This window comes from Anoplophora glabripennis, unplaced genomic scaffold (assembly GCF_000390285.2).
Source record: "Anoplophora glabripennis isolate ALB-LARVAE unplaced genomic scaffold, Agla_2.0 scaffold20, whole genome shotgun sequence".
In the NCBI taxonomy this organism is placed as follows: Eukaryota; Metazoa; Arthropoda; class Insecta; order Coleoptera; family Cerambycidae; genus Anoplophora; species Anoplophora glabripennis.
Window position 1 is genome coordinate 772,285 of NW_019416362.1, and position 18,900 is coordinate 791,184.

The 18,900-nt window shown below is 33.1% G+C and overlaps 1 protein-coding gene across 1 annotated transcript; it reads left to right on the top strand.

The window, feature by feature from the left end:
• The first annotated feature begins 1,229 nt into the window (after positions 1–1,229).
• LOC108907383 (odorant receptor Or1-like) lies at positions 1,230–17,105 on the top strand. Its single transcript, XM_023454262.1, has 9 exons — positions 1,230–1,268; positions 4,827–5,034; positions 11,830–12,027; positions 12,101–12,565; positions 12,633–12,819; positions 12,898–12,997; positions 16,448–16,552; positions 16,831–16,986; positions 17,046–17,105. The coding sequence occupies exons 1-9, from the start codon at positions 1,230–1,232 to the stop codon at positions 17,103–17,105; spliced, it is 1,518 nt and encodes a 505-aa protein (XP_023310030.1).
• The last annotated feature ends 1,795 nt before the right edge of the window (positions 17,106–18,900 follow it).

Consider the following 18,900-nt stretch of genomic DNA (forward strand, 5'->3'; position numbering starts at 1 on the left):
TTAATAAATAAATAAATAAATCTAAAATCTGCTTAAACAAGACGTCTCACATTTTTATTGTCTAAATTATCTAAAATGGAAAAGAAAGCCAAGACGGGGTTAATAAATTTGATTGTACGTCCGCCTTTTAAGCACGAATGTTATTCCAAGTAAGATTTGAATAAATTAGAAACCATTTTGATAAAATTTTCCTTTAATACCATCTGCAGCCGCTTCTCTCAAACGCAATATACCTCTGCCGCTCGGCAGAGAAAATATCCCTCCGCAAAGCTTAGATTTACTTTTTAAGTAATCTTCCATGTCAAAGTTGTACTCTCGAAGAAGTTAAAAATATAATGAATACTTAAACAAACTCTTAATTTATAAGTTGGCTGAGTTTTTCCTTCCCCTACCGTTTCGTTTTGTTTACTTTGTAAAGTAATGATTCCGGGCACATCAATAAATTCGTAAACGGCCGTAAAATAATGCACGTCCTAAATTATTACTACAACATCTCTAGAGCCTCCTTGAAATACTAGCGGCACGAAGTTAGACAGATATGATCCACATTTTGGCATATATTAGTGTCTAAAAACTAATTCCTTGAGGTATATGTATTAGTCAGCACCGAAACATGTTATAAATTTCTCCACTGTCTAATATCCGATAGACTTTCTACCAAACCGTGGCTCAATTGTGACACATACAATAACTGCTTAGGTTTACGCTACTCAAACAAATATAGCACCACTCTACTATCGAAATAAATGAAATAGTCCCCTGAGTTTGGAAACCGATATTAAGAAAACGTATCTGCTAAAAAATTTGAAATTTGGACTATATGTATATAGCCTCACTATTACTCTATTGTGTGGTAAAATTTCAGTTAATTCCGTTATCCCATTTTTTAGTTATTAATGAAAATGTTGAAAAAATCATGGTTTTCTACCTACAAAATTGATACCTCTCACTTTAACCCGTCGTCATTTTTTTGTTAATTAATAAAAAAATCCCAAATTTTTACTGACGATAAATCGAAGTATTGTCTTTAGTACTGTGAAGGTCATTTGTCTCAAAAGCTCTCCTTATTTTATTTTAAACAAAACAGAAGTCAGTGCTATCTCCGTAAATATTACGTTCTTTAAAAAAATAAAAAATTGACAGGTAGTAAATAACTGTAAACATCAATCTGAAAAAAATTGTTAAAATAATACAGTTGTAAATATGATATTCTTAAAAACAGTATCGGAATGGTCAATTACGTTCACGGTTGGATCGAGGAGTGTGAGGTAAGAGTTTCGCTGGTCCAAATTTCAAATTTCTTCGCCCCTACATTTTCCTAATATCGGTTTCCAAACTCAAGGGTCTATTTCATTTATTTCGATTAGTAGACGTAGACAAGACAGTAGCGACTGAAAAATAAAACGCCTGGGGGTTTTGTCTCAATTGCCGTTTCGAGGATGATCGTACATAGTCTGTGGTGGTCGATGAAGATCGGTAATGGAATATTTTCGATGACGGTTGATGATGGTCAAAAATGATTTTATGATAGATAGTCCAATCGAATTAGAGTTTGAACTTGAAACAATTATTAGTAGGCATTTTATTGCACTTTATGATGGGGAAAGGTATGCAGAATGATAATATCTAAAAAGTAACTCGAAAGAAGTGAGGCTAAGTTGGCAAATTGCAAATAAGTTGCAAAATTACATGTCCTTTTCACTTTTTTTTACTGCCCTCGAAAATCTAGACGACTTATCGGAAAATTTGTCATGTTATGTTGTTGGCAATTAAATTATCTACAATTTAAGGCATCTAAAGTCATATTTCACCAATTTGTTAACTGTAAAATAAAGGCTGAACACGGAAAATTCGAAAAAACGATGGTTGTTGATGAAATTTATAGAAAAGACGGTCAATCCAAAGACCAACATGTGTACCAAAGACCGATTGAATTCACCGTGATTCCAGGTATTTATCAATTTATTTCATACGTTTTTCTTGCAATTAATTGTTTCATTAATAAACGTTAATTTTAGAAGTTAATATCGACGATATAGGTTCTAATTGATCCAAAGAAACGTATCGAAAAAGAAAACTTTCAAACAGTTAAAATTAAATAGCCCTTTACAAGTAACAAAGTAGGACGTGCAAAACAGCGTTATAAACAAATTGTCACAGGCTCAGGCAAATGCCGCTCGGGAACTCGCTCTTTTTTGCATAAAATAGAGCTTATTTTTACGGTAATTGAAAAAAAGACAGAAATCACCCACACCTCTTTGTTCCCTAGTTGGCTTGTTTTTATAACGTTAATTCTTAATTAATTGATGGATGTATCGAACAAGGATTTTAGAGACAAAGAAAGGGTAAAACTTTTATTTCCAGTACGTTTTACATTGATAGTCCATGTAATAAACACGCTAGCAGCAGTAAAAATTAACGTTAATGAACGCGGGAGACGGAGCGCCGGGCCCGAGCATGTGCGTGGACGTTGCCCTCGTCGAGCGCGAGATTTTTGACTTGAACGTTTCAAATTCAGGTTTTCAGGTTTTATGATCTAATTCGACTGGAGTAAGATTAAATAGCTTTACAATACATTAAATAATTTTACGATAAATTTTTAGTTTTATTTACGCAACATTAAATGTTTTTTCGTTGGATTAGATGATTTTTTGTTAGTTAGATGCCTTTTCGATGTGCTACATACATTTTACACTGCAAATTATGTAAAAAAATTGGCACATTTGACACGACCATTGAAAGTTAATAATTTGTCTCATCTTTAACTTACTTTACATAGGTCTAGACCGTTTTTGTTTTAAAGGAATTCGAAACAAGTTTATTCTCTAACTTTGTTCAACGGGTGTACCTGCTTACGTCGCACACCCATGAGGCTCCACGACCTACAGGGATTCCCTTTCAGCTGTTATCTGCCGTCGAGTCCCGAACAAGAGTAAAAGTCGTTCTGCAGGTCAACTCACAGACCCGTCGGCGATCTGCTTTTTTAAATTATGTTTCTCGTTTGTCCATATGTTATTTATTTAAAGATCACGGATTGCTCGCATGCCGATAAAACAGGAGAAATTGCCAGGTGAGGAATAACTTGATCGAATTTCTTTGAATGATTATGAAACTGTAATATTAAAGTATGGGATGGACCTGGTATAAGATAAATTATGTTGGATCTGCAATTACCGGCGGTGTCAGGGTGAAGAGGACGTGAAAATCCGGAAATACCCATTATTTCCAATCACATGCAACGTCAGCCGCAACCCTTGAAATGTCCTGGAAACCGACGCGATTTTCCGCAGGCAATCTTGTTACAAAGATTAAAGATAGCACGGTACTGCATACAGATTCCCGGGGATGTCTGTGAAAGCGTTACGGAAAGAACGAAACGAGAAGCAAATCCTCTTTCGGAAAATTCGGACAATTATTTTCATGGGCGCCATCAACAAGGAGCCCAAGAGGGGCAAATTTAATATATCAGATTATTTAATCTCTTGCTAGATCTGAGGTCTGAAACATAACGAAATAGACTTTTTTAGTAGTGACGTCATATACGCCAAATAATAGGTAACCTCATAGTGAACATTGCCATGAAGAATTTCTCAATATTTTTACTATATCGATTTTCGACCTTATGTACTTTGGACATAATTGCCAAAAAAAATGGCTTCTTTGTCATGACCTTAAATATCGCGATATTCTGGTAATATTAGAAATATTTAAGAAGTTTCAAACCCCGAGTGACAAACTAATAGAATTATAGAATTTATATATAAATTTATAGAACAATATTGACATTTATAGTAATTATTAATTTAAAATTATAGTGGTGTTATACTGAGCATATGCATTAAAGATAATTTCATGTAAGCGACGTAGCCTCACAACAGGATATCATTCAAGAAAAGATTGGTTATGGTTAAGAGTACATCTATAACAAACCACGTGAAGAAAAATAAACACTCAATAAACACACTGACACAGTACAACAATAAAAGTACTTGGTAGAACTAGAAAATGCCAGGATTAAACAAAACAAGAGAAAGTACCCTAATGATACCAGCGATGACATATCAACAAGATCAAGCTATTCTTTCCGAGCATGCGCATTAGGCATAACACGGCTAATGTTAAATTTTTACTCTAATTAATTTTAGGAATATTCTTTTATATCGTTTTTTTGTAAGTTTTAAGCACAATAGTGTATCTATTTTACGAAACACCTGTTCATAAATACTTCCAAATCCTTATAAATTAATTTGAAGTTCTTGATTTTTATAGTATATTGAAATGAAATCAGATATGAGAGAACAAATCAAAATGTAAAGCAAAGGTCTATTTAAAAGACAAAGCAGTAAATATAATGGTTTGAAGTGGTTATTATTATTTATTGTTAGTATTGAATCAGTATTAGGAATCATATCCGTTACCGATATCTAATAAAAGTTAAAATGTTAGAGTATTTAAAAATAGTTATAGTATATGGTATAATATTAAGTAGAAAAAAATATTAAAGGTCAAAGAAGAGTGTATATCAATAAATCAATATGTCAAAGAAATGTCAAAAATTTAAAGTGGGATTCACATGGAATCAAGTAGTAAATAGAAAAGTAACATAAGAGTAGAGAATGAGAAATATTTTGAAGTGGAATGTAAATGGAGATTGTTAAGAAACTATAATAGGGTATAAGTGTAAAGGTTAAGTGAAGTGAGGTGAGTGAAAAAGAAAAAAAAACGGCAAGTAAAAAGAAAGCAGAACGAGATATGTGAAAAGACCTTAACAGAGGAAAAACCAAAATCAAGGTACTTAGTGGAAAAAAATAATTATTATTGATTAGTTACAAGAAATTAGAGAGAGAGACGTCAGATATTATAGAAAAATATTAAAAGAATCCGGAAGACAAGTCGAAGCAGCAGAAAGAAAACGAACTATACACATCAGCAGCAGAGAGAAAGCGGAAAGCCAGCAGCCAAGAGAAAGAAAGACGATCACAGGCGAGGTCCAGGAAACAGGACAAATAAGAGGCCAGAGGAGCAGCATCAGTGGCAGGTTACAAGAAAATTAATCAGAAAACGGTGTAGCAGATAGTGTCCAAGCACCTACTGAAACAGGAAAGGAAAGGAAACAAATAAAAACCGGTATATAAAAAGAAAAGGTACCTTTCTTTCTTTTAATGGTCGTATAAAATTCGTGCACAGACTAACAGTAAAATTTGTTTAAAAACTTGCTATATTTAAAATCAAACAGTTGAAACAAATTTAAGTCAGTGATATATCAAGCATTATCAAAATATTTGGCCAATTATTTAAATTTATAGATCATAAGATTAGATATAAAGAGGAACACATTAAAACAAGAAATTGCACGAGTAAATATAAATTAAGTCCAAAAAGGCAACCAGTAATACAGATCGAAATAAATTCTTGTTTTAAGTGGTCAAAACATTGTAAGAACTTCAAAATATTTGACAATTTGTGTGACATTTCTTATTTGAAACATTGATATACTATATTAAATACCAGATTGATATTAATAAATTAATTTAAACATCTCTTGTTTTTAAGTTGTTAGTTTGCATGGTTTCTGGAAGAATACTAGTTTGAATTGAACCAACTCCTGAGCAGGGTCTACAGTTAGCAGGGCAAAGTATACAACCAACACTACGCTAAAAAGTAAAATTACAGGTTACACTAAAACTTAATTTAAAATTAATTTGGCGCTCATATAAACACATAGAAAAAGTATCACATAACTACACCATAACAATATATTTAAATAGTACACAAGGGTCAGATGCCGTCTGTACAATTTCAACTATGACAAGTTGTTACGGGTTGCCTAAATATGTGACGTCACACTAAAAGAGTCTATAATAGACATTGGCGATTATACAGGCTGTTACATATTCGCTTCTCACTACAAGGATCTCGAAAACGGTAAGCGATACAAACTAGCTTAATTGGGGGCAAACTTGCGTAATCAGGGGACCAACATTATGCTCTAAAAAATCAAGGCTAACATGATTTTTGAAATATTGGAAAAAAAACAAAATTTTGGAAATCCGTTTTTGTCTCATTTCAGCCCTATTTTAGGTGATATTGAAAAAAGAAGAACACTTTCTCATGGCCACTTTTTGCCCTCTATCGAATGGCATAATCAATTTTTATATGTAACGTTTCGTCGGTCCAGAACCATCATCAACTTCATTTTTTTAAAAACGACCCTTCATCACCCCCAATGCTGTACTGCCTCAGCCCGAACCAGAATCAGACGTTTTGTCTCGAAAAACTCATCTTCAGTGTATTTGTTCCAAATTTATCTAAATTTTTTTATTTAGATTTCTTTGTTTATTGAATTATCGTACACAGTAAGTATCGTTAGTCCCTGTGGAATCCATCTAGTTATTAGTAGTGAGAAGCGAATTTGTAACAGCCTGTATAATATACAAAATAATCAGAGTAATAAATAGAAAAAGTCACAAGAAATGCAGAAGTAAGTAGACCAGATGATCTTGTACCGATGTCAAAAAATAGAACTGAACGAAAATGGGTAACAAAAAGAGTAGAACAGACAGATAAAATGGGACTATACAGGGCGATTCACAAAAGGTGACCAAAAATGAAACCTCATATTACCTGGTGAATTTTAAGGGGAGTTTTTCGTATAAAGTTTTTATCTAGGACTTAAAATTTAACTCTTAAACTTAAAAAAATATTTTTATGTTTTTTAAATAATTTAAAAACTAGTTAATGAAACAATATGAAATTGGGCACATGTATTTATGTAAACATTATCCAAAATCTGAGGATTTTTTCTAAAATTTAGATGCTCCAGTGGTGGAGATACAGGGTATCGGCGACATACACTAATGGAAAAAATTAAGGGGTCAAAATTTAGATTTTTTTTTGTCCCCATAATTTTTTCCATTAGTGTATTTTCCTAAATAAAATAATACGCCACTGCTTTGCGGTGTCTAAATTACATGGTAGGCTGCGATAGCAACTTCAACATTCTAAGCCGTTAAAAGAAAGAATAAATAATGCTTTTCATCATATTCAAGCAACAATAAATTTCGAACAAATTCCATTTTCGTTATTAAAAAGATGTCGGGCCTGTGTTCGTGGAAATGGAGGTATTTTTGAGTATTTACTCAAATAAAATCATTATAATTATGACTAATGTTATTACTTTCTTTATTCGATTAAATAACCGATTGATTAGTGTTTGTCATTTAAGTAAAAATGTTTTCAGTTAGTTTTTTTAAGTTTTACTCGATAATCAGGCTTTTTTCGAAAAACGTACTTTATTTAGAAAAATATATCACTGATACCCTGTATCTCCGCCACTGGAGCAAATGAATTTCAGGAAAAGGCCTAAGATTTTGGACAATGTTTACGTGTGCCCAATTTCAAATTATTTCACTTATCTACTAGTTTTTAAATTATTTTAAAAAATTTAAAATATTTTTTTAAGTTTAACACCCTGTATCTTTTTAATGAAGCGTCCTAGATAAAAACTTTATACGAAAGACTCCCCTTAAAATTCAACAAAGAATACGAGGTTTCATTTTTGGTCACCGTTTGAGAATCACCCTGTATATTAACGAAAAAATAAATATAAAAAAGAAAAGGTTTTGAAAGTAAACGCATATCGAGGGAAAGCATACCGGTTTGCGGAAATGGAACAAGTCAAATATTTGGGAAATATATATATGCAAGAAAACCTAAAATATGAGAAGTAATCGAAACCAGAATAATGTCGGGAAATTTAGAATTTAAAAAAATTATAAGAAAGGGTTAGCCTGTATCGATGATTCATCCACCTGCGTTTTGAAATTCATCCGGCGAACGACAATTGCGTAACAAGATGCATAATTCGACCTCTATTCGACTGGTTCAATGAAATTTATGAAGCTCCAGCTCCGAGTGAGGAATTTTTATTACGTTATTTATCGCATGTTTCACTTTTCGTCCAGACAATGGCTCTTTATAAAACACCGCCTTTTTTTGGAAAGGCAGAAAGTGAAAGGAGATATTTTGTGTTGTCCGCTGATTTATCCCCCTTACACATATTTCGTTGCCGAGTACAGCGCTAAAATAAAGATGAATCATAAATTCCCGGAGCAGCGGAAGGAATGGGGATGACGTACATTATTGCAAAATTACACTTAACTTGGCCATATTTGAATAATTTCAAAGTTAGAAGTTTTGGCCTCTACTGAAATTATTAAAACGAATAAAATGATTATTGGAAACTAAAATATTGTGCAAAACCGTACTTATCTTATCAACTTCGACGTCACCTGTTACATGAGTGTTGTATAATAAGGAAAAAGTAATGTTAACGGTCGATAGAAGGAAGCACAAAAAACAGGCACTTAGGTAGGAAATTCTGGAAGGAAGCCTAAATAGTTGAAGATAGGGAGTTGAAGTGAGAACAGTGTGCAGATGGGTAATAAGACGATCGGCGGGCAGTGTGACAAAGTAGAGTAAAATTAAGTGTTTAACCGGTATTAATTAGCAGGTAATATTCTTTAAGTACTTTGTTGTTAATTGTTCTATGTAATCTTATAATTGTGATGATTATATATGTTTCATGATAATAATTCTTTGTATGTTTAGCTTCCATTGCTTTATGCTCAAGGGCATATATTTTTCCAAGGTAAAATTGTTATAATTATACTTAAAGTTTGCCCATTATTTATTTCATGTTAAAAATATATGTATTGACCTAATTACCAGACATTACAATAACGACTTCTTTGTTTCACATCTAACTTGTTTTTGCTACGATTACGTTATACATAAAATATAGATGTTTCATCATAATAATTCTGTATATGTTTAGCCTTCATTGTCTTACGCTCAGGGGCGTATATTTCTCTAAGATAAAATTGTTATAATTATTATTAACGATTGCTCATTATTTATTACATGTTAAAATATGTATATTGTCGTGACTGCCCAGATATTGCAAAGCAACTTCTTTGTTTCACATTTAACTTGTTTTATCATGATTGGGTTGTTCTTTGATTTCTTGTGCTCACTTTATGTCATACGTCTATACGAGCCTTGTTGACTCTACTAACATTTTCGCCCGTGCGGAACGAATCTGGATTAANAATTCTGTATATGTTTAGCCTTCATTGTCTTACGCTCAGGGGCGTATATTTTTCTAAGATAAAATTGTTATAATTATTATTAACGATTGCTCATTATTTATTTCATGTTAAAATATATATATATTGTGTGGGCGCCCAGACATTACAATAATGACTCTTTTGTTTCACATCTAACTTGTTTTTGTCATGATTACGTTGTTCGTAAAATATAGATGTTTCATGATAATAATTCTGTATATGTTTAGCCTTCATTGTCTTACGCTCAGAGGCGTGTATTTTTCTAATATAAAATTTTTACAATTATTATTAAAGATTGCTCATTATTTATTACATGTTAAAATACGAGTATGTATGTATGTCGTGACTGCCCAGATATTGCAATATCAACTACTTTGTTTCACATCTAAGTTGTTTTATCATGACTACGTTGTTCTTTGATTTCTTGTGCTCACTTTATGTCATACGTCTATACGAGCCTTGTTGACTTTACTAACATTTTCGCCCGTGCGGAACGAATCTGGATTAAGCTCGATTGCCTCCCGTATGGGACTCCAGGGTTATGAAGGATCTTCAGAAATCTCAACTATAGCTGGATTGCCTCTCGTATGGGACTCCAGTACCTTCCGCTCTGCCGGCTAACTAACACCAAACCTCTTCAGTTTTACTTGGAAGTGTGTATGACTAATATGAGGTAACAGATGACATTTAGTGACACATTAAATGAGACAGGTCTTATTTATCATTAGCAAAGGATCTTAATTTATACCTTTGGTTAGTGGTTGTTTCTGTATTTATATTTGGGTGGTAAGAGCAACGATCGTGGGTTTCTCTGCCATGCTCTTTCCCCACGGGAGCTCTAGGTGAACCTGGCACTCTCATTTTATGTTAAATGGTTGTTAATGTTTTTGTTGTTCTTTCTATTTGTCACATGTTTAATTTGAACTGTATGTAAATAAAGGTTAAGTGTATTTACTCTGCTTTTGTTTTATATAATTAAACCATACATCCCCTCTACAAAGTTAGTAGCCAGCGCCTTCCGGTCAATTAAAAATAGATACACACAACGTAGGTATTCCTTATGACAATCACATATTTTTGACCACAACTACTTTTTATATTTTTTTCGACCGAACCTAGGGTTGTTATACTACAATATTGACACTTACCACAACCTTAAGATTACAAATTGAGACCCCATTTACATACCAGGGAGGGCGGAAAAATTTAGGTACAAAGTATTCATTTTAAATACTATTGAAAGAGAAACTATATAGGCCATAATGTAGTTCCTTGTGGAATACATATTCACTATAAATACACAATGTATTTTGTTCGGGCAAATTAAGGGAAGACAACTATGAAGCCTGGTTTGCAGATTTTTGTGACAGTTGTCAATAGTTCAACTACTTCTATACCAGTTGCCAAGTCGTCGCCATGGATTTCGCGACATTTCTAAAAGTGACACGTGGCAACGATGTAGCAACAATGTGGCAACCACAAAAGTCTATAATCCGTGTCTCCTCTTATTAAACTCTATCCTGTAATTAATGTGTTATTTATATCAATACCCGTAATTACCCGTAAACATTTCTATTCGGAATCCTTCTAATTACAGCTGGCGGTTTATTAGGACATAAATTATCGGCGACGTTAAGGAGTATTTAATAGAAATCACGTCTTGAAAATTGGATTCTCGTGCCGCGCCTTGCGAGGAAGTGGAACTGGGAACACGGAAAGGAAAATTAATGAAAACTCAGTTACGCCCCGATTGGATTTTAAAGAAATTATTAGCTTCAATATTGGGTTCTCGGGAACGTTTGGAAATTTCGCACCGGAGGTCGCACGGGGGTTGGAAAGGAAGGAGGGGGACTCTTTGTAGGTATGCGTTTGTACATATAAGAAATAACCACTTCTCTAGTGTTTGCACTAGCCTTTTCACTTGAACATGTACATTTGTGCAGATACCCTAATGTTACGCCCATGGCTGTTCATAATCTCACGTAGAATAGTTAGCCAATTGGGTGCTGTAGATTGTGGGAATGTAATTGGGTGCAATAATAAAATAGCCGCTAGAACTTGGGAAGCTCTGCCTTTGTTTTTATCTGTTTACACAACTGTATAAAAAAATTAAAATGCTTTAACCATGTTCTGCATTGATACAAGTCGATACATCTCTTGGTTTATTTGTGCCACATCATACGTGTACACAAAATAGTTATTTACTCCATAAAGGACGATTTTGCGCCCGAGCAGAGCGAGGGCTGGCAATACAGTCCGAGACTGGTAAATTATACTTAACTGCTGCGTAGTGTATAACATTTTATCCCACAGTTCTTTATGATTCAAGAAATAAAGATTAGGTTTTATTTTTTGACATTTCTTAATCTTATGATGAAGAATCCTTTTTTTATTTTAAAGGATATGAGGAAGGCCAAATGCTTGAAAAATTCTATAAAAATAAACCCTACAGCCACATTTATTACATAACATCACTAAATAACTAGTTCCACAACTGCTTAATTATCCCTAAACGTACATAGCAAAGTAAACAATGTGAGAAAGCACCACTTGACTCGTTAAAGGCACCTATTACGAATTGTATCAATTACAAGTACATATCAATTATAATTATCGACTAATACAGCAGTAAACACACTAACACAAACCAGTAATTTAGAAATTACATTTGTATGAACTATTTATCTGTCATTAATTTAAGATTTCATACTCAACTCGCATCCTTCGAACCAAATTTCCGCCATTAGTCACTTTGAAACATCCTCTGGTGTGGACGGGAAAGTAATTATGAAAGAAACGTTAAATTTTAAAGAAATCATCACCCTTAACGTAGAAGTTTTAAATGGATTCGGGTACATCGCACCTGAATTCCAACACAAAATAGAAGCCGTTTGGTTTGGTATTCGCTCAGTGGTATTTATAGGTCAGTCTAGCTGATTCTAGTATAAACATATAAAAATTAATATTTTTAGGATTTATCTACCTGGGAATGCTAACAAGCGAGATAGTGAACATGATACTAGTATCGGGAGATATGGAAAAAATGATAGAAGCCACTTTTTTAACCCTCACTCACTTGGTTGAAATCCGTAAGGTCTACGCCGTTATAAGATACAGAGACAGACTGAAAAAACTGTTAAACAGCATTAACAGAAAGGAATTTCTACCAAAAACTACGACGCAGGCTAAGGCTCTGCAGAACTACGTCCAGGATTCGAAGGTGATCTCAAAGGTGTTCCTAGGTGCTTGCGTTGCTACTTGCTCCTTCTGGGGAATCTATCCCTTCGTGGATGACGGCGATCTCCGCTTGCCTTTAGGTGGGTGGTTCCCCTTCGATACTCGCTACTCGCCTTGGTTTGAACTTGCTTATGTGTATCAAGTCATCGGTTCCACCGTAAACGGTCTTGTTAATGTTAGCTTGGACACCTTCATGTCCGGTAAGGTTTCTTGCAGTTTCAGAGGAGGTATCGATCCATCAGTTCACAAATTGTGTTTTCTTTCTAGGACTGATAATGGTCGTATGTGCCCAGTTGAACATTTTGAACGATTCCTTGAAAAACATGCGTGAACAAGCAGAAACTGAGCTAAAGGGTGTTGGAATAGAAGTGGGGCAGTACATGACAAACACTTTGCAAGAAAAAATGAACGAGAAGCTATTAAATTGCGTGAATCATCATCGATGCATTATAGAGTGCGTATAATAATGAACAGTATCTCTTAGTGTTCATGTTATAATCCCTTTGTGACCGTTTTATTAATTTTTTCGCAGGTTTGCCAATGAACTGACATTTCTATTTACAACCAGTATCTTAGGACAGTTTATCGTCAGTGTTGTTATAATATGCATTACTCTGTTTGAGATCACTTTGGTAAGTAATACAGTTTCCTAAAGAAACGTACAATTCACGTCACCGGTCCATAACAGACAAACGAAAAACGTCAGTAAAAATCTGTTTAGATGGCGTGAATCGGGACTCGCTAAGGCCCGTTTTGCAATTGAAAAACATTTTTATCAAAATTCAGAAAATAAAAAAATTACATCAACTTTTTTTTTCCAGAAACACCCATTTCTTATGATAACTAAAATTATCTATTTTTTATAAACATTTTTTGTGCAGACATTTTTTCTCTACCTCTTCTCCTTAAAAAGTTACAATAACAAACATTATACAAAAATGTATCCTATTGTATTGGAATTAGTCACGCTTGAATCAACATAGCTGTGAAAACAATGGCTGAAACTGCTGTCACAAGTCTGTTTACATATTAATTTTCTGTCAAACGCTCTTTCTTGCATGTTAAACAAACTAGTAAGTGGTTGCTAAAAATTGAATAATGTTCACAAACAAAGAAAAAGTTGACATGATTTTAATTTATGGTGAATGTCAAAAAAATGCCAGAAGAGCTGCTAACATCATGAGAGATATCCAGAGCGTCAAGCTGTTAACCCAAAAATATTTGCCAGATTAGAACGAATTTTGCGTGCTAACAAAAATGCATTTTCGTCAAGAAAAGGAAATGGAATTTCAAAATCAGTGTGGTAACGATATTACCGTAGCTAGGGTATTACAATATTTTGAGGAAAATCCTAGATATTCTATACGACAGGCCACTTTTGCATTAAATTTAGAAAGAAGCTCCGCGCAAAGAATTTTGTGCTCCAATGATTACCATGGGCTAAATAACTTGGAGCACTTAGTTGACATACATGCTGAAAAAAGACTTAATTATGTAGGTAGTCCAAATAATGGTTAATTTGGAAATAGATAATAGACTCTTACGACACACTTTTTGGACCGATGAGAGTCGTTTTATAAGTAATGGCAAGCAAAATAAAAAAAACGAACATTATTGGGCCACTGAAAATCCACACTGTTAATCCCATTCAAAATCAGGGCCATCATGGAATAAATGTTTGGTGTGGCATTATTGGAATGCATTTAATTGGTCCATGCTTTTATGAAAATGTATTGAACGCTAGTAGCTATTTACAGTTTTTGCAAGAGGAGCTGCCAGCACTGTTTGAACATGTGCCGCTGCAGCTCAGAATGAATATGTGGTTGTAACACGATGGTGCTCCTCCACATAAATCTAAAAAAGTTACAGACTATTTAAAATACTTTCGGAACTAATAGACTGGAATTAATGGGCCTGTAGAATGGGCTTCATAAAATTTTTTAAAGTAATAATCATAATTTTATATTTTGTTTTGTGTTTTGTTATTAGTTATTGTTATATTTATTAGTTACAATTAAAATTGTTTAATATTTTCTATATTTGGTTATCCTATTTAACCGTCATTATGTGTATTATTCTATTTTTCTTCGTGGAGTGACCTTTTTTAAGAGGAACATAGCAACTAACATGTAAACAAATTTGTGACAGGAGTTACAGCAATTGTTTTTCACAGTAACGCTGATTAAGTCATGACTACTTCCAATACAATAGAATACATTTTTGTATAATGTTTGTTATTGTAACTTTTTAAGGAGAAATCGATCGATAGAACCGTTTTCCTGATTCGTTAAAGTTTTATAAAAAAATTAAAGGAGCATGTTTATTGCTCTTTAAACATCAATTAATGAATAAGATGAAACCATTTTTTTGCGTTATTTTCCTCACAATTCCGCGTTAAATACTCATCAAATATCTAAAAAACAAAATTCAAAATTTTAAAATAAAATCAAATTTTGAAAAATTTTGTTAATTAAAAAAAATTTCTCCACATTTCAAATATTCAATGTAAAATTGTAAAAAAAAATAACGCAAACATTTTTTAAAAAATTTGGAAGAATTGATTATTTTTCAAAATTGATTTTTTTCAAAATTTTGAATTTTTTTGTACGATATTTGATGAGTGAGTGAATGCGAAATTGTGAGAAAAATAGCACAAAAAAATTGGTTTTATTTTAATCAGTAATTGAGTAAATAGTAAAATTGAGTAAATAATAATAAATACAAACCCCCCTGGAAAGTTGATAACCACTTACTTTATAACTTGTGAGGAGCTTCGTTTTGACGAGTCCACCACACCTTTCCTCTGCAACTTTTCTCGGTTTCTCCGCTTTTCCACTCGGAAAAGTCCCAAAACATGTCAATTTCCCAGGGTCTTGAAAAGTCAAGACGACATCTCTTTTTTTCGCTTATGTTACTGGAAATTTTGTTGCAAATGCCGATTTAAATTTGTCCGACAGAAATTCTTCCGACATTGACGTGTCTACCGGTCGAAACATGACAGGGTATTGAAAATCAATTACCACATAGGTAATTTTTAATAAACTTAATTGTAAATAATTAATTCAGTCAAAAAGTATTGTTGTCCGACAAATTTCAAGCCGCGTCTTTTCAGTCCGACAGCTGGAAATCGGAATTTTCACGGGGTATGAAAAATCGATTACCACATATCTAATTTTCATTTTTTCCACTTTTAAATTTACTGTACAAAATAGTGATATAAGTGTCCGACGATTTAATGTCCGCAAATTATTAAAAAATCAATAAATCAATAAACGTGATGAAATTTAATTTTTTCACTCCAAAAATTTCATATTTATAAATGGTTATTAATTATTATTATGTAAATTATTATTTGTTTCAAATAAATAATTATAATATTGCTTATTTTATGCTTAAAAATTTAAAAGTTGTAAACAAATGAAGTTATTTTTGAGACGATTAATCTTATCTTACAATTAGTGCATAATATTTCTAAATAAATTAATATAATATTATACTTGATATAAAAATCTGTTTTCTCTTTCAAGTCTTCAATCGCGTTTGTTATTTTTCTTTACAAAAATTTTCCTATTTTTCTAAAAGAAAATCCCAAAACTTGTGTGCATATTTTTTTTACACCATACATACTTTTTTGAAATCGTTTAATTCTTTTCTGGACTGGCTAAATTGAGCATAAGAGATTTACAATTACAAGAATAAAACGAAAAATATATACATATATTTATATGGAATTTTTCTTAATACACGAAAATACTTATTAGAAATTATAAATACATGTGCATCTTTTTTGTCAGACTGACGATTTGCGGATATAGGTATTTTTGTCGGTTTAAAAAAAAATTGTAAAATTTTTGCCTTGCATTACTTCTTTTGATTGCGCCGACAGTGTTCAAAAATTTTTTTTATCTCAAGATTTCAAAACCAGAAACTTCAAGCTTCAGGATGTTTCTTTTCTTTTCTCGATACGAGCATTTTCACGAAGTTACAGCCCTTCAAAAATCACTAAAAAAAATTGGAAATTTTTCTACTCCTTCAATTTTTTTTTGCCGAGTGTATTATTTATTTTTTTCTCTTTATTACAGTTACCCGCGTTGAGTATAAAGTTCTTCTCTCTGATTCTGTACCAATTCTGCATGCTACTGGAAATATTTCTGTTGTGTTACTATGGCAACGAAGTTATTAGAGAGGTGAGCGTACCGACTCGTTGACATATCGAATCCCTAACCAGTGATCGGGGATTTGAGATTCCACGTGTGCCGCTGCCGCACGAATGAACGTAATACAGTAGTTATTCATATTAATTGAATGAATTAATTGTTCACATTTATATACAGAGCATTAATAAATAATTACAAGTTCGTGACAGCCGAACATAGGCAACCAACATTGCACGATTAGTAATATCAATTAAAAATCCCTAAATCGTTTTTTCTCGAACGTTATTTACGGTTTTTCGAATCCTCAGAGCGCCGAGCTGACGAAGTTCGCCTTCTGCAGCGACTGGATGGATTGCTCTCCGGAATTTAAACGAAACTTGGTGTTCTTCATGACCAGGTCCCAGATGGCCCTCAAACTGTACGCGGGGGGCTTTTTCACGCTGTCGTTGGAAACTTTCGTGAAGGCAAGTTCACCAGTACACTCTTTACAGCGTGGGAGCGCGACTTTACCCTTGTTTTTCAGATTTTAAAGTCGTCCTGGTCCTATTTCGCCGTCCTGAACAGCGTACACACAGATGACTAGGGGAAACGGTTCTACAGCACGCGGGAGAGACGCAAATCACCAAGCACAGCTTCAAATATACACAGTGTTCAAAATAAGAAATGCAGTAGTACTATTTTTTGCCACTTTCTTTGAGTTTAAGATAAAAATAATGTAAACAAAGATGTGCAGAACTTGTGTTATAAAATCTTATATACAGTGTGTCTACTTCAGTTGGAACCATATAAAAAACTTTATTATTATAGATTTTATGAAAAAAAGTTATTCTTCATAAAAAGTTCTGCATCGTCTAAAATCTAAAATGCAACCTTCAGTTAACAAAATTTCCCAGTCGTATACGAGATATATCAGAAATTATGAATTTTGCTCAAGAGTAAAGTATTTATTTGAAAATAACTTTTAATTCACAATACTTTTCTTTTTAACACTCTTCTGTATTGCCAAAAATAAGGGTACTTTACTCTTGACCAAAATTCATAATTTCTGATATACCTCTTATACGACTGGGAAATTTTGGTAACTGGAGGTTGCATTTTAGATTTTAGACCATGCAGAACTTTTTATGAGGAATAACTTTTTTCATAAAACCAATAATAAAAAAGTTTTCCATATGGTTCCAACTTAAGTAGACACACTGTATATAAGTGTAAAATAGTTATAGTATTAAAGTAAATAAATGGCATAATAAGTTTATATTTATCATGTTTTATCGAAATGATGTTATATGTTTAGTTATTATTATTAATTCTATTTATTGACATATATTTTCGAATACGCTGTGTGTTGTATTACTACATTGACTTTGTATCCTGTAACTGGGCATTTGTCTGTTGGATATGTAGTCAAATAAATAAATAAATAAATAAATAAATAAATAAATAAATAAATAAAATATTGTTTCGCTACAAATTAAGTGATCATAATATTGGAAGGATTTGGTTGTCACAGTTGTATTATAACGAGCATTCAAATAAAAACGTGGTCGAAGTTGGCTCTGACACATTGGACGTAGGGAGTAGCTTATAACGACCAACTTAACCTCATTTCTCAACGAGCTGTATAGCAGCTGTCAGTTTCAATAACGTTAATGACTATATAACTTTATTTTAAAGAATAATCGTGATAACAATAACAAACAATTAAAGGAGCTGCGGAAAGTGTCCCCCTCCTTGTTATAACAATAAATTAAAGCAGCTGCTGAAAGTGTCCCCCTCCTTGTTCCAAGCACTTTTCACACCTGTTCCTCAAAGAATTAAAGACATTTTCTAAGATGCTCGGGGTATTGTTAATTTCACGAATCTTGTCTATAAGTCGAGCCTGCAGATGGTTTAAATCAGGAATAGGCAGTTCAAAAATAGTGTTTTTAAGGTAAGGCCACAAAAAGAAATCACACGGCGTAATATCACATGACCTCGGTGGAAATTCATGTTCAGCATTGAGACTTATTAGTCGATTTTGGAAAACTTCCCTCAACATATTCATCGTCTCGCCTGCCGTATGTGCCCTTGCGCCATCTTGTTGAAAGTAAAAGTTTGTAATTTCGTTTTCTTCCAGCTGGTTAACAAAAGGAGCGATAATTTCTTCTCTATACCTTTGCGCAGTAAGAGTACCATTAAAAAAAATAGGTCCATAAATCCTCCTTCGATTGAGAGCACACCAAACTCCAATTTTTTGAGCGTGTAGAGGGCCCTCGACAAAAAAGTTATCTGGTTTTTCAGAAGACCACATTCTCATATTCTGTGAGTTTACGTAACCACTTAAATGAAACCAGGCTTCATCAGAAAAAAAGGTGATATTATGAAGTTCACCGTAGTTG

Excerpts from the sequence above, each read along its gene's own strand:
- LOC108907383 (XM_023454262.1), top strand. The coding sequence starts at position 1,230 with ATGGTCAATTACGTTCACGGTTGGATCGAGGAGTGTGAG. Across the intron at positions 1,269-4,826 it reads GTTGGATCGAGGAGTGTGAG|TTACAAGAAATTAGAGAGAG; the intron begins GTAAGAGTTTCG and ends ATTATTGATTAG. Across the intron at positions 16,553-16,830 it reads GCAACGAAGTTATTAGAGAG|AGCGCCGAGCTGACGAAGTT; the intron begins GTGAGCGTACCG and ends TCGAATCCTCAG.